The sequence below is a fragment of the Pollicipes pollicipes genome, unplaced genomic scaffold (assembly GCF_011947565.3).
Source record: "Pollicipes pollicipes isolate AB1234 unplaced genomic scaffold, Ppol_2.1 Scaffold_4002;HRSCAF=4701_pilon_pilon_pilon, whole genome shotgun sequence".
Taxonomy (NCBI): Eukaryota; Metazoa; Arthropoda; class Thecostraca; order Pollicipedomorpha; family Pollicipedidae; genus Pollicipes; species Pollicipes pollicipes.
This window is the reverse complement of record NW_023596420.1, coordinates 24399611-24416143: the sequence shown is the minus strand read 5'-3', so window position 1 is coordinate 24416143 and position 16533 is coordinate 24399611. Positions and strand designations below refer to the sequence as shown.

General features: G+C 55.4%; 1 protein-coding gene across 1 annotated transcript in view; it reads right to left on the bottom strand.

The window, feature by feature from the left end:
- Window positions 1–1002: 1002 nt before the first annotated feature.
- The window catches only part of LOC119094264 (immunoglobulin superfamily member 10-like), a 36629-nt gene continuing 21098 nt past the window's right edge, over window positions 1003–16533 (bottom strand). The window contains exons 2-7 of the mRNA XM_037217339.1: window positions 7940–8092; window positions 6941–7150; window positions 6065–6183; window positions 2036–2104; window positions 1460–1613; window positions 1003–1070 (exon numbers count right to left, since the gene is read on the bottom strand). Coding sequence (XP_037073234.1) covers window positions 1003–1070; window positions 1460–1613; window positions 2036–2104; window positions 6065–6183; window positions 6941–7150; window positions 7940–8092 — 773 coding nt within the window. The remainder of the gene's footprint in view (window positions 1071–1459; window positions 1614–2035; window positions 2105–6064; window positions 6184–6940; window positions 7151–7939; window positions 8093–16533) is intronic.

The window sequence follows — 16533 nt, the reverse complement described above, 5'->3', positions numbered from 1 at the left end:
CCTGGGCGGGTCCGACCTGCCGGCCGGCCGACACTAGCCCGGACGAGACGCTGAGCCGGCCGCCGACTGGGCACGCCGGACGGGCTGCTTCGGCTACGGTCATGGGCGCAGCGAGCTGGGCACTGGGCGCCTGCTGGGTTGTACGCGGCCGGACAGGGGTGCGGGAGCCGGCTAAACTTTGGCCATTAAGGATTTGCGGGCAGACTTAAAACAAATGACCGACAGTGACCGATGACCCCGACTTCCACTGTCCCTGGGACTAACGATACCAGCTATTTTGATACGGTGCAGGCGGCAGCATTGGTCTGAGAGAGACGATATCTTTAGTTCTGGCGAGACAACATACGGGAAAGGAGCCGTGCCACTTTGCCGACAATGACATTAACTGATCGATGCCTGCAGACTCAGCACGTGCCAACGGTGTCAGGGCCCAATGCGTTGCGGAAGAGCAGCAAAAATGCAAACAATCTTAAACGAGCCATGGAATGACTGCACCCGTGCGAGGTATTGCGTGACGCTGAGCAAACAGCAGCACGTGTGTTTAATCAGCGACAGCCGGTCGTCAGGATGAGCCCTGGGCGCGTGTCTCGGCTATGAGCGCGAGCCCGGGCCAGCGCGGAGCGCCGACACCACGTGGACGTGACAGTGACGTGAAATGCCTTCGCCAGCGGTCGACGTCCACCATCTGTCCCCTGGCTAGGTGCCAGCCGGCCGGGGCCGCGGCCGACCGTCGCCCTGGGCCACGGGGCAGTGACCCGGCCCGGCTCCGTTCTGTCCGCTTGACAGGACCGCCAGGCCGGTGGCGGCGCTCGGCGACGCGCAGCAACGAGCCCCAAACGTCGGCCGAATACCGAATTCTCTCGATCGGGGCCGGCAACGTTCCGACACACGACAGAGGCATTGGGGGCATGGCGGGGGAGGGGGGCACTGATAGTGCCGATGCAATCGTTCTGCTCGAATCTCGACACCTCGGCACACAGGGCAGGACGGGGACCTCGACGCCTAGGCACGCAGGGCAGGACAGGGACCTCGACGCCTAGGCACACAGGGCAGGACAGGGACCTCGACGCCTAGGCACACAGGGCAGGACAGGGACCTCGACGCCCAGGCACACAGGGCCGGATGGGGGCGGCTTTGAGGCGCGCACGTTGGTGAGCTAGGGAAGTAAGGCAGGGAAGGCAGGGGGTGCTGAAGTCGCAGCAGGCACGTCGCACGGGTATAGATAGCCCTCAGTTCGACCAGAATCGCCCCACAAGCAACGACGGCCGAAACGTGTCCTTAGTTTGCAGAACGAAAGGACACGCAAATGCGCTCAGCAATGTGCAGTTTGGGGTCACCCTGCAAAGTTCAACGAACAATGCAACAGCCGGAATGACATGCCCGTTGCACACGGCGAGAAAAAGAGAGAGAGAGAGAGAGGGAGAGGAGGGGGGGGGGGGGGGGGGGGGGGGGCACTTACGGACCACCTCGAGCCGCGTGGTGAGCACGTCCGGCGGACCAATCCCGTTCTGAGCCGTGCACGTGTACGTGCCCGTGTCGTGTGGCTCCACTCTGTCAATGGTGAACGCCACGCCGCGGGACGAGTCCTCCTGCAAAAACACCAGGTCGTCGCCCTGCCGGACGAACCAGGTCAGGTCAGGTCAGGTCATATCAACCATCCGTGTCAAAATTGCACGCGATCCTCGTCTAGAATATTTGCCGGGTCATTCCGTTAACTTTTCCTACGCCAACAATGCCCGTCCGTTGAACTGAGAGAAAAAATGTACCCCGACAAAAGCAAGAGTCCGATGTACTCGCTGATACGGGGGAAATAGAAAGCGAGCGTAAACATGAAACTTGCCAAATACTAACGGTTTCTAAAGCGGAAAATGGTTCTGCAGCACGACAGAGATATTGTGAGGCTACATCACGACTTTCATGCCGTCTCACCGCACGGTGAGTCAGCTGACGCCACAAGCACGACTAGCTCCCCAGCTGGCAAAAGGAAAATTCGCCGGCCGTTTACCAACGACAACAGTTAATAAAGCAAGCATACCTCTGGTAAACTAGTAGTCGCTAGAAAATCTCCGTTGTCAAAATAGGGTCCTTCGGTATCCTCAACACGCTGAAATAAAGCCAAAACACACGTAAAGCGGGCAGCCAACGGACGTAGTCGCGGTCGGTCGGCAATTAGTGTGTGTGCCAGGGCGCGTGCCAGACTGTGCGTGACGACGCCGGCCGGCCGCGGGACTGTCGGGGGCCCGGTGGCCGTCGCGTCAGCGGCCGCGGCAGACGTGGCGCGCCGGCGACGCGCCACCTGATAACCAGGCGGTGGATGTTTAGCCGCGGCTTCCGGTGCGGGGACCAGACTAACTAGCTGGATCATTACCACGGCCATTGGTCATCATGGCGCCCAGATAGATGCATCTCTAGCGGCCGAAGGGCCGTTGCTTACAGAACGGTGTAATGACTACGCTTTAGTTTTCTGCTGCAATTAGCGTGAGATGCTTCTCACCGATGACCGGCACGCTTGCATTTGTCGCTCGCGAGAAAGGCAACTCAGGGTAACTTTTGTACTTAACAGAGGACAAGGCCGGACGGTTACCAACACATCCAGTCATGAAGCAGCATTTGCAAAAAAAGGATTTGTGCTTTGCAGGAGCGAATTACCTCGTGCATTAACCATTTTGTGCATCAATCGGGACCTAGTGGGGCTGGATAAGCGAGCACTCTTTCTATGTGCAGCATTGGTGCATTACAAACATTGACGGACCTTGCACGGTGGCTTTAAAGCCACCTAATGTGGCGATTTCGTTCAAGGAATAAATGTTCGCTCGGATGTTGACTGGCGGCCGCCCCTGCATCGGCACCGAGGTCGACCCTCTGCAGGAGTAAAATATGAAGTGCAGAGCAGGGGTGCCACTTTCTAAAGTCCGTGTGTGGTTGGGTGGGGACGGGGGAGGAGCTGAGCCGATGACGCGGAGCTATCCTGACTCCAAAACTCGATTTGTCTTCGGATTTCGGTTACTTTGGCTGGCCTCCCCAGTGTCAAAACAAAAAAAAACTTTATATTTGATCGATATTTGTCGCTGACTGGGAAAACCTTTCGTCAGTGGCAGTGTCTGCGCTAACGACAGGTAACGCCAGTGGGCACGTGGACCATGCCGAGACTTGCGGCACGTTAGCATTAGCCGCAATATTCCGCCGCTGACCGCCAATTTCACGATCGAATGGCGGTCACGGACCAGCGCTGCTTAGCGTAAGGCATGATCCCAGAATTGTCGAATCGAAACCCCACAGAAGATGCGTCTTCGAGGACGATAACGGGGATCCTGTCAACACCACCTCAGAGCGCTTCAGCGCTTCAGACTTAGGATGGGACGTGTCACCCTCAGCAAGATCGAACGGACAATCGACCAACCGCAGAACGTTGAAAGAAATCTTCCATGCTTGTAAACGGTTTTAACTGAGGCAGCTTCAAGATAATTCCATGCAATTATAAGTTATGCACTCTTCAAAACTGAAATTTATCTCATTCCTGACCTAAAAGCGCGCAAACTTGTCCAAACTATTTCGCGTCCCCTATTTCGAAATCCCTCAGACGTCCTCAATAGCCATACTGTTCAGTTACATAACAATGTGACCATTTACTTATTCTTGTCTGGAGTGCGTCAGCACAAATCGCCTTATTAACAGAAAACAGTTCAATTTCAGTCAGCTTAAGCCGGCGAATGCAAGTCCGATAACAAACCCGTTTTGTGATGCGTGATATAGGCTATTGGACACTCCTTTGAGTTCTAACGGACATGCAGCTGGGAATCGAATGACTTAAGAATAGGGCCGTAACCGAGAATAAGAATACAAGCAAAAAGTATAAATCACGGACAAATATATGAGAACACCATGGCAAAGGGCCAAAACACGCGCACGTAACAAAAGTCGGACCCACTATCAGCGTTTAAATAAACAAGCCACCTTGCAGCGCGTTGAAGTACTACAAGTGCGTCAGCCCGTCCACCGCATGAGCAATTCTGACATGGCAAGTCTAGCAGGGACTCAGCCATCAAAAGAAGGTTTCATGACGTAATAAAGCGATCGTGCATTGGGGAACGTATTTATTACGTAACAAAATTTTTGTTATCTAGAGAAGTCCCTTCACGTAAAGCATAGTCAGTCACAAATGAGCCTTTTCTATTAAAGGTGATGCTTTCCTCCATTTCGTCAAATGTGAAACATTTCCTTTACGCTGTTAGGCTTCCTGGAACGCCGGGGGCCATCTGGACCATCTTTTGTTGGTCCGATTTGACGTTTAAACTTTTGCCTGAACCCCTGTACTGTACTACACATATCGCAGCCTATGTTTTGTTGATCCATCCGTCTTATCTTGTGAGGAACCTGCTAATGCTTGCAGACTGGCGTGACATTCGAGATATCGGGCATCACAAAAACGTGACATGTGTACCTACCGGCTACTCTCTGGTGCGTATGCAACATGTTATTTAGTGACGTGTCTAGATACCTAGATACCTAGAGAAACAATAGTTTGCAGGGAGCCAAAAATCTGCATTTCTTCGACCTCGTACTTTTTGTTTTGTTCATTTGCATCAAGGAGGGAGAGGGGGGCTCAGAGGGGCATTGAGTGACTCAAATGAGCATTTGGGATAGGGTTCAACCCCCCTCAAAGGCATGTAAAGAGTGTGGTGCAGAGTCTGGCACGCCACGACCCAGCTGGGAGTTAGTTCCATTGTGGGGGCCGAGGTAGTACGAGCATCCCGTGAGCGATGTGCACATGCAACAGAGACCCGCTAGTCGGCCCAGCGGCGCGCGAGACGAGCGATGGGCGGTGACGCCGGCAGACGGCCGCCGAGCCCCCGTCACTGGCCGGCCGGCGGCAGTCGTGTGGGGAACACGAGCCGGACGGGACAGCGCTGACCGCTCCGCCCGTCCGGCGGAGCGAACCAGCGCGTCCGACAGTCTCGTGAGTGCCGCGTGCCAAGGGGAAGCACGACATAGCACCTATCGGATGCCAGCGCACGGAGGACTGCGAGCCCCGCGGCTCAGCATATGTGCAAGAGCACAGCTGACGTCACACCGGCGGCAGCTGCACGCACGAGACATTCCAGACACGGGTCCATACAGGGCACGGGGGTTGGCTGTGAAGTCCCCGGAGCTACCCACTACGTGGAAAACGACTGTTCCAGTAGCCGTTGCATCGCAGCCAAATCATGTCACTGAAGCGTCTACACCATGTGCACAGCGTCATAAATATATGTACATAGGAGCACGCGAACTCATTCCACGTGCGTGAGTATGCTTGGCTAACTTCGGGACTCCCTGGCACGCAACACGTGCGGGTGCTGTAGTGATCAGGCATGGGGCAGGTATCGGGCGGCCCTCCCGGTCCCGGTAGCCGGGTGCAGAAAGGACACATGCTGGGCGCGGACCATTGGGGTCCGTCTGAACGAGCCATCCTGCACCAGACACCTACCGAGATGGCCCGTTGCGGGGCTGGCCCGAGGCAGACCAGCCGGGGCCGCAGGCCACCCCGGGACAGGCGGTCTGTCGGTGAGTCAGTGCTACCTAGGAACTGGTGCGGGCCGGATTGGTGTGGACCACGCGATGGTGTTAGGATGCTTTGATCCGCGTCTTTTGAGCCTGACGGTGCGTGCATCGGCAGAAGCCGTCGTGATAAGCCAGCTCTACCTGCGGCCGTCAGTCGGGACTAGGGGATAGCTAAGGTTCATTTATCTGGAAGAGAAGCAGGAGAGGACATCTGGTTTGGAACGATAAAAACGGGAGATGGGGACACACAGCACTCTCCAGTTTGGACCAGGAAACGGGGAATGACGTCAGTCACCAATTTGGACCAGGAAACGGGGGACAGGCAGCACTCACCAGTTTGGACCGGGGGACGGGGGACTGACGCCACTCATCAGTTCGGACCGGGGGACGAGGGACTGACGCCACTCACCAGTTTGGACCGGGGGACGAGGGACTGACACCACTCACCAGTTTGGACCGGGGGACGAGGGACTGACGCCACTCACCAGTTTGGACCGGGGGACGGGGGACTGACGTCACTCACCAGTTTGGACCAAGAGACGGTGGGACGCGGTACGCCATCCGCCTGGCACACCAGCTCGAAGCTGTCCCCCTCCGGCACCTGGAAGTGGTCCCTGTCCATCGGGTGCAGCTTGGCCGGTCCTGCGGGGCATGACACATTTAATAGCCGCGGAGTATTCAGCACGGTGCAGAAGGATAAAGGCGTTGGCTGGACAAAGAGACGCATGCAACACTTCGGTCGTCAGGTCTCACGCAACGCCACCCGAAAAGGCAATATCAACCAACAGCATTCATACATACTTGAAATAGTATGAATGCTGACAAGTGGGATGGCCTATCAAATTTGAAAACTTCAACTAGCACGAACTATGCACTATTTCAAACATTGCCGCATCACTGTATGGTTCCTTTCCTTGTCCTTTGAGCCCGACAGCATGCATCAGTTGCACAAAGAGGCAGATCGCATAAGCTTGACAGGCCGAAGAAATTGAACGGCCAGACGGTCCACCTCCAGCTGCAAATCGCTTTGCACGCGCGGGCACACAACGAGCCCGGATGACAAGATGATGATAAGCTGATGATTCGAAGACGATTACTTTGCTTGGCCCGTGACAAAACTGTCACGCGGCACGTTAGCGGCATTACAGCAGCTCATTGAAACGAGACCCGCTTCATCCGCATCACAGCCTGGTCACAGGGACAGCCCAGCCACAGGCGCCCGCCCAGCCTCGCTACCGGGGTCATCTGGAGACGAGCGATGAATATAGCCAGTATGCAAACTGAGAACGTAGGAGGGGACATACAAAAATATTTATCGGCGCTGTCGCTTCACAGAGGGGCCGGAATATCGGTAGGTAAGGAGCCGCCGACCACATCCGAGCTGCACCACGTGACTTACTCTGCACGGTGACGGTGTGATGCAGCTCCAGCGGGTCCGGGTACAGCGTCAACGCGCACACGTACGTGCCGTTATCCTCAGCTTTGACACCTTCGATCAGGAGCTCGTTGTTGTTGCCCAGCTTTATTCGATTGTCCACGGACATCTTGATCACGTCCGTGAACAGTATCATGCTTGGCAGCTTCTTCCATAGCACGACGACGTCAGAAACTGAAACGAGGTACGCATGCTGTCTGTCGGGTATCGTGTACAAGGACTCGGACCACCCTATAACAAAGATCATGCATTATGTCTTCAAAGACGTTCATTATCTTTGTATTAAACATTGCTATAATGCTAATGAAGCTACCTTAAAACGTATTGAGCAATATCGGTAGTTGCAGGTAATTATGCGGGCTTAAGACCAGCCAGCACCAGCTATATGTGCATTATTTATACTGTGGGAGGGAAACGTCCCATTATCTATATGTTAAATAATTTAAAGATGCAAACCGTACTTTATGTAATACATTAGAACTCCCCTTAATCACTACTTCTGTTGCTCTTTTGTCATTCAGGCTCCGATCATGCACCTTCCAGCTACGTCCTACATTTAGAGTAGCATCGGTAGGTACAACCAATTGCGTCTTATGAAGAGCAGGCACCTGCACTAACCTAGATAGATATTATCTTGAAAAAAAACGTTCAATTACATGGATAAGCCTCGCAATTTCTTTACAATTCATTCTTATCACGCAGCAGCCTTGCAAAATGCTCTTATACACAGCCCCAAATACATTTCAGAGCATTGCAAACCGCTCGTATTTGTATTGCGAACCTCTCGTCGAGCTTCGAAGACATATCTTTTAGATGCGCCTATCGGCGTGTTCCCTTTTTCTGTTAGAAAGCGGGCAGTCGTTGACCCACCTGTGCCCTCCCACTGGCAGGATAGCCGCTTACCCACTTGTGCCCCGCTGACCCACCTGTGCCCTCCCACCGGTGGAGCAACCGCTGACCTACCTGTGCCCTCCCACTGGCAGGGCAGCCGGACGTTGTCACCCTCCTGGACTGTCAGCTGCTGTGAGCTGGAGGTGATCTGTACGTCCAGAGGGTAGAGAGCCTGCTCCTCCGGGTACACCAGCTGCTCGTCCTCAGCCAGCTGCGACGCGCCCCCTGCCAAGCAACGGAGCACAGGTCAGCACGGAAACAGGCGAGCACAGCAGATGAAGCACACATAGGTGAACACAGACTGACATTGCACGTGTAAGACATAGACAAACTACACAGAAAAGGGCACAAAGACTGAGAATCGGAGCGGAAAATAGAAGGACCACATGTGGAAAGCAGACGGAAAGATCGTGGCAATGGAATACGCGGGTGAATGACGCGGTTGGCATTCGTGGCTTCTCTTATTTTTCAAAAATGGCATTCTGGTGAGTCTTGGTTATAATGCGATCACATCCACTCAGCTTTGAAATCATTTCTGGCATATGCAATTATTTCACATACATGCACTTGCCTCACTTACGTATTTGTCACTTTCACATGCGAGCGGCCCCGGACTGATTGATGTGTTCTACATAATGACTATCCGTAAGTGGAACACTGTTCTGTTCGTGATCAGCTGAATGAGCCCATACATGCACATGATGAGTAAGAATATACCCAAATATTGATACAGTCTGTAGAAGGTTGCTGATTTTAGATGTGGGTACTACTCATAGCCATATATCTTTATGCACGTGTTTAGTATGCATTACTGATGCTGTGGATGTCTTTCGTTTCACTTCTATTATTTGCCTGTCGCCCGCTTCAATTTAAATGAGTTCAAACACCGCCGGACCCACTGCGGCGGCTCTCCACCACAGCTTCCCATCGATCTCTTTTTTTCTTTGGATTGTTTAGAAGGTACCGCTCCGGCATGGGAAAACCCCGAGTGAGATCTCTCCCGCCACGGCTCGAGGACATACATCCGTCGTCGATCGAAAACCTTATCACATAAACCCCGCACAGCAAATAAACACGGATCAGACATAACTGAACCAAGCCGTGCTCGTGATTCCAGAGTGAGTCCACACTTCAGTAAACATTCGAGAGCTGTCTTCATTTAGCCGGGACCTTGAAGAGGTCGCTGTAAAATTCAGAGACGTTGGAGAAGCGTGTTTGTATTAGCACTAGGCGACGAATGGCGCGGGACGGGGACGCAAATCTGATGATCCGTCCCGATGGATAAGACACCCGGAAGAAGCGGAAGTAGGGAAGACGCTTGCGACTCTACCCTAGTCACGACGCCAAAGTCATGTGAGGTTGTTTTTTCCTATGCAGCCCCTTGCAGAGACTTTTCAAAGGAACCAATAACGGCTCCACTGACAGAAAACTGTTTAGCCATTGAAAGCTCGCTTCAAGTTTATGACTGCTTCATAAAACCAGGCCTGGCTGATGGCAGTTCCAATTTCAACACGCCTGCACGACTTATCCCCAGACCTCCGCTGGACACCTGCACTGGACGGTGCGAGTGCGACCGACCCGACTATAATAGACGGTCTGGCAGGCCCCCAACGGCAACACGTGCGGCCGTCTGTATTTTAATATAGTGCCGGGCCTGGTGCCGGCCTGGCCGCGGCCGGCCGCCGCTCTGAAGCGGCTCGGGGTCCACATATCACGCCACAGGCGCGTCCCAGCACCTCTGACTAACGAGCCGTCTACCAGCCCGGCCAGCCGGCAGCCTGCAAGCGTCAGGTGCGGAATTAAAGAAAAACAGACAAAACGGATTATACGTTTGGAAGACCCAAAGGAACAGTGTAACAATTTTTTCAAACGGCGGAAGGTTGTATACTGCCATTTTAGTAATAATAAAGCAGGAAGACATCACCTTATAACGTGCACATAGTCTTACAACACCATGCACTTATGGTGTATCTCTAACGTCTTGCAGTGAGCAAAAAAACCTCTACCGCACAAAGAATATTCCGTCATCCGTAAAAATAGCCATAAGGTCATTAGTGTTCCAGGCCCTTACGTCGGTTGCGCGTCAGCCAAATACGTTGGTCGTTCTTCTGATAAATTCTAGCAAAAATGTACCGAAAGAAAATGTGCCGCATCTTAAGATATAGCAATCATCAACGATGATGAAATAAGCTCACTTATAACTACTGATATATACATATATATATATATATATATATATATATATATATATATATATATATATATATATATTTGATACAATATAACAACCGTGTCATCATAATTATATTAACAGTCTTCCTGAAATAGTTTGTGCAATCTTCGCAGGCGTGTAGCTCAGAAACCAGAAGGCCTTAAGTCTTAAGAAGGGCAGGTCTGTGACCTGCAGCGAGTGATCTCCAAGGAAGCTTTTCAGTCCAAAACCCCGTACAAATGTGCAGCAATCCCTTTTAATAATGGCGAATCCCACATCACATCTTTGATTTTTGATAGCTTGGACCTCCACATAAAATGGGTGCTGCATACTGCGAATAGGTTTGGTCAAGCGCTTAGCACATTTCTGGATTTAAAAAGATCTTTAATGCTTATTCCCTTGCATTCTGGACCAAGAGAAAGGTTTGGACGGACGGCTTTTGGAGGGTTGTTCCCTCGCGATCGTTCATCAACACTGCTCGCTAGACGCGGCAGCCGCAGGTGGCCGTACATCAGCCGCCGATCAGGCCCAGCTGAGGCCGTCCGCCTCGGTAACCCGTCCACACGGACGGCCACTGCGCCACGGCAACCGGCCGGCCCGCCCGCGGCGGTGGCCCCGGCCGATCCGCCGCTCTGGCAAGGGCAGAAGAGCAGACCCGAACGCTGCGGCTGCGGCTGCGGCGTCACCGCAGGTTGGCGGAGACGCTGCTGACGCCGGCGTGGCCTGCCTCGCGCCGGGACGAGCCGTCCACGGCAGCGGCACAGCGCGCCGGGACGAGCCATCCATGCCAGCGGCACAGGACGCCGGGACGAGCCGTCCACGGCAGCGGCACAGCGCGCCGGGACGAGCCGTCCACGGCAGCGGCACAGGACGCCGGGACGAGCCGTCCACGGCAGCGGCACAGCGCGCCGGGACGAGCCATCCATGCCAGCGGCACAGGACGCCGGGACGAGCCGTCCACGGCAGCGGCACAGCGCGCCGAGACGAGCCGTCTCCGGACGCGCGGCGGCGTCGCGCGGAAGCGCTGTGATTTACGACGCCGTTGGCGTCTGGACGGCTCGCCGCGCTCGCCCGGGACGCGCAGTCGGAACGAGAGGGCAGCGGCTGAACACGACTGAAGGGGGGGGGGGGCCACCGTCAGCTGTGTGGCACCTGCGGTGTGACATACGTGCACCGCGCCGCTGCACGCAGGCTCCACGCCGCGTCTTAACGTGCGGCTGCTGCGTGGGAAATCCACCCGAGCTGAGGTGCAGCCGCAGAGAAAGAGCGGAAGACGCGTGGACGCACTGGTGTGCTCCCGTGAGCGGATGTCACCGGCGCCGTGGGCGGGCTCCGGGTCTGTCCGAGCCAGGCGGACGCGACGGCCGATCGCATCCGACGGGCGCGCCTGCTGTCGCCAGATCGGCTTCTGATTGGTGAAAAGATCCGCACGGCAGAGACTGAGAAGTCGAGATGAAACGGCATTTCTTAATCGTGTGCTAGCTAGCAACCAACTAGGAAAATATTTCGATGCCATAGAGTGTGAAATAATACAAATCTTAAAAAGCGCTAGGACAAGCGGTTCTTGCCAATAATTGCACGCCATAATGACACAGCACGAATAATACGTCGCCACAAAAGGGCTCGCTTCACCAGAATAAAACACGTTCAGTTCAAAGGTGAGCGTCTGATGCTTCAATAGGCACATCATAAGCTACCTGTTTACTTGCGACCATTCACCATTTTATTTTACCATTTCATTTCATTTCACCATTTCATTTCATTTCACCATTCACAGAGTTCTTCATCTATGGGATTCTTAGAATTCGGTTCTATTCAATCCAATTGTAGACAATTTGGAATTTTACAATCCACACACTGATCTACGCACTCACAAAATGCAAATCTGATCTGGTAACGCTCCTCACAATTAGGATACATCCTGCCACAATCGTGTCAATGTGTTAAAGTTCAGCCACCTTTAACATGTCCTTAAATCGACATTGAGATCTTCAGTCCGTTTCAAGCCACTTGTTTGTCATTTGTCAAAACCAATCCAACTCTTACCCGTGTCATTCATCATTCATCATCTAAATCCATGTACTTATCCCATCTGTATCCCATCCCACTATCCCATTCCTGCAAGGACATGCCGGGCTTAAGATACCGCAGTGGGGTAAATACCCTCCGGATCACTATCACATCGCAACAGATCACAACGCTGGGAGTGAGGCAGCTAACAGCCCCTGAACATTCTGAGCTTCTGTCCACTTGATGTCAAGTGCCTGACGGCGATCAGGGATGTCGTTGAGATCACGGGCGACACATGCAATGAGCTCATCTCGGCACCTTTAACGTGCAGATATCGCTGAAGGGAGCACTCTGCCTCATCCATTTATGTATTTCGCCCAACCAGTGTGTTGTTCCCGTGACCAATGATAAGGATCAACGCTAGTTGAAAGTCACGATGCAAATGCGGCTCCCAGGAAGCAGGTGCTGACAATACGAATAGGTCTGTTGGCAAGGCGACAGATCCACATTAAGTACGCACGGTCGCTTCCTTCCCGCTCTTCGAGCCGCGGTGACTGAGGGCCGGCTTCCCCGCTCCACCAGTGTTCAGCACCACTCTTCACTTGCTGGATGTCAACGACGGGGCGGCGGCCACGGTGCCCTGCACTGCTCTCCAGCGTCCCGCCACATCGACCGAGCCTCGGTACCAGTGCTCACCACCACTCTTCGGTCTCCACCATCCCATCACAGCGGTGGAGCCCCGGTGTCAGTGCTCACCACCACTCTCCAGTCTCCAGCATCCCGCCACAGCGGCGGAGCCACGGTATCAGTGCTCACCACCTCTCCGGTCTCCACCATCCCACCACAGCGGCGGGGCCTCGGTGTCAGTGCTCACCACCACTCTCCAGGCTCAAGCATCCCACCACAGTGACCGAGCCTCGGTGTCAGTGCTCACCACCAGTATTTAGTCTCCAGCATCTCCAGCCCCGCCGAATCGAACCTCGGTGCCACTGCTCACCACCTCTCTCCAGTCTCCAGCATCTCCGGCCCCATATCGAACCTCGGCGCCGGCCGAGCAGCTGGTGCTCGCCACCCCTGCTCTGTTTACAGCGGCGAGTGGCGGCGCGTGACCCCCCAAACGGCCGGCGGCAGTCGGGCGGCGCCGGGCCCGCCGACGCGGCTATCCCCGGAGCGGCGTCCGCGGCCTGCTCGCCTCCCGGCCGCCGCATACATGAATGGCGGGGCGACCCAAGCAGCCGGTCACGAGACCTGTTGATCGGGCTCGGGAGCGGCGCGTGACCGACCTGGCCGGCCCCCGCCGCGCCGGCGCGCCGCCCTGCCACGGCCTCCAGCTGGGGCGTCGGCCCGCGGACACTCACGGCTCGAATCGGCCCGACGGATCTCATGCAGCACCTCTTCGCGGACCGCTCAGCGCGTCAGGCCGTTCGCAGCCGGGGTGCAGTGGCGGAATCTCCGGTTTTATTTGGTTTTCTCCTGTACAATGACTGGATTTCCTCGCGCGTTGTTGTGTGCATTGAGCCGCTGTTCACTATCCGTAAAAGGTTAAGTCCGCGACAAGATGAGATCGAAAGTACCGCAAATGAAATCAACATCATACGCATCTGTGAATTTTTCGGCGCTACCTCGGCCGCCAGCTGATGGCAATACCGGTGTTGGTGCAGGTCTTTCAACATTCCTTATTGTGTCACACCACACCGTCAACATCTCCGCTTGGCTGCCCAGCTGCCTCAGCATGAGCTCTTCTGTCAGAGGACCGACCCTCCTCGCCACGTGCGTCTGGTGACGTATGACCGGCCGGCCTCTCCGGCGGCACGTGCCGTCCGCCGCGAGCCAGGGAGGCCCAAGCGACCGCGCCGGCTCGCCGCCTGTTTCCACATTCGTCTCCGGCCTGAATGCGAATGACTCGCCGCACTGACGGACCGGTCCAGACTAACAGGCCGGCGCCCACGACCCGGCTTGTGCCGGCGCGCACGTGCGAGCTGCCACGGACCCTTCCCCTCCCCACCGCTGTCGACGCGGTGACACGGCCGCGGCTCAGGTCAACAGCGGACCTGCGAGCCGAACATTGCCGGCTGACCCACAAACTGCGGAGCACAGCTGTTGTTTGGCAGAGCGGAAAGGCGCGACCGCTGACGACCCCATCCGGCTATGAAAGGGGCACTGTCACATGCCTCGTGGCCGCGCACGTGGCATGGGGAAGTGGCTGGTGCGCGGCCGTCCGTCGGCTCTGACGTCCGTAGGTGCTCCTGCGACAGAGACGGACGGGACGCCGTCCCAGCCGCGCGCAGTTGAGCACAGATAGGCCTGCTGTAAACATGTCGCTAACGACCAGACACAGTCGGCATCTTTCTAACTGGAATCTTGTGCCGCACAACTGTTGTATTTGTCGTTGGACCGGGGCCAGGCAGTGTGTAAGGCAGTTGGTGGTTAACGATTTCTGCAAAATTAGGCCACTCCCATTGGAAATCGCGCTTCATCGCAGCCGACGTCTTCGTGATCATTTTTTTCATGCAGATCGGACAATGACATACGCCTCAGCCCCGACCAGACTAACATCCACATAATATACCAATGAGTTGCACCTTGTTAGCGAAAGATGAGCGTCAACAGAATCAAAGCAAACACATTGCTTTGTTTTTGTCTCTCCGTACCTTATGGTATGGAATGCACGGTGAACATCTCCATGCTGACCCCGTTCAAAGAAGCAAATAAGCTATCGACTGATATGCTCTGAGTGCCCAGACCCATGGACACTTAAAGTCACTCCATGCCGTTATTTTTGACAAACATCCTACCCACGCAACTGTAACTCCTCAACAGCTGATTACAACGGCCACAACCTCAGCCGCAGGGAACGACAATGGCCCGCTTTGGCCTAACAGGAGGGTTGTAATTACTCTGACCGGGGACGCCAATAGGTTCGCTGGTACGCAAATAGTCGGCGGCGGGGAGAGCGGACGCACGTGTTTGTTTGTAGGCACTGTTTGTTTTGTCTTTCGGCGGCTGGCCCGGGGAGCACTGAGGATTCGTCCCGGGAACAATGAGGAGTCGTCCCGGGAACAATGAGGAGTCGTCCCGGGAACAATGAGGAGTCGTCCCGGGGAACAATGAGGAGTCGTCCCGGGGAGTACTGGGAGACCGTCGCGGGAGCACTGAGTAGCCATCCCGAAGAGCACTGAGGAGCTGTCCTCCCGGGGAAGCACTGAGCAGCCGTCCCCGGCCGTGTGTTCGTCTGCAACATATCTAGGGGAGGGGAGTGCCGCCCGCTGGGGCGCGGAGTGTGATCCGCGAAAGAAGAGTGTCGTCTACTGAGGAGCGGAGTGTGGTCCGCGGGGGCGGGGTGTGGTCCGCGAGAGAGGAGTATGGTCTGCGGGGGTTGGAGTGTGGTCCGCGAGAGAGGAGTATGGTTCGCGGGGAACGGGGTGTGGTCCACGGGGAGAGGAGTGCGGTCCGCGAGAGAGGAGTGTCGTCCACTGAGGAGCGGAGTGTGGTCCGCGGGGGGGGGGGGCGGCGTGTGGTCCGCGGGGAGAGGAGTGTCGTCCACTGAGGAGCGGAGTGTGGTCCGCGGGGGGGGGGGCGGAGTGTGGTCCGCGGGGAGAGGAGTGCGGTCCGCGAGAGAGGAGTGTCGTCCACTGAGGAGCGGAGTGTGGTCCGCGAGACAGAAGTGTCGCCCGTGGGAGAGCGGAGCGTTGTGGAGCGGTGTGCACTGGTCGCGGTCGGCTGTCCTGAGCGCGCGGTCGGCTGCCCTGAGCGCGCCCTGAGCGTCTGACTGGTCTGTGCAGCCGGCCTCATTTGTCGGGGTGATGCCGTAGTGCGAGTTATCGCCTGACCAGCAGGCCGGCACCGTCTGACGGGCTGCGGCCCCTCAAGGTCGGGTCAGTCACGAGCACGAGAGACATGGCCATCCCCGGTCGTTAGTGGACCGCCGACAGCGCTGCGGAGGTCGCCCCCTGGTTATGGCGGTAATCAACGGGCTGCAACGGTGTCAGCTATCCCACGAATGGGATTGATCAATTAATATTGAATAACTGCGGTCGTTTCGCAACATTGCGAAATGTCATCGGAATGGCATATGTAGGTCACGTAAGCACCAGCACGACGGACACAAATCGGTTACGCCAACTTTTGGGGCCCTGGTTTACCGGGCGCCTTGGAATGTTCTACCACGACGTTCACAGAGCGTGTGGGGTAGTCCGTAAATTACGTTAAGAATTTTTGGCTATCTCCAACCCTTTCTCCCCCTGGTTACGCATTGGTAGCCAGTTACGCTGGTGACGCATTGGTTCCACTGGGTCGCCCCTTACCTGGTTACCCTCCGTTATGCACAACGTATTAAAAAGTAACGCCTACGTGTGGCCCCTAAGTGAGCTGGAGTTGCGAGACAAATTACCGGCGCATTCCGTGTTATGCGAGAAAGCCAACGGCATCCATCTCCAAGGTCTTA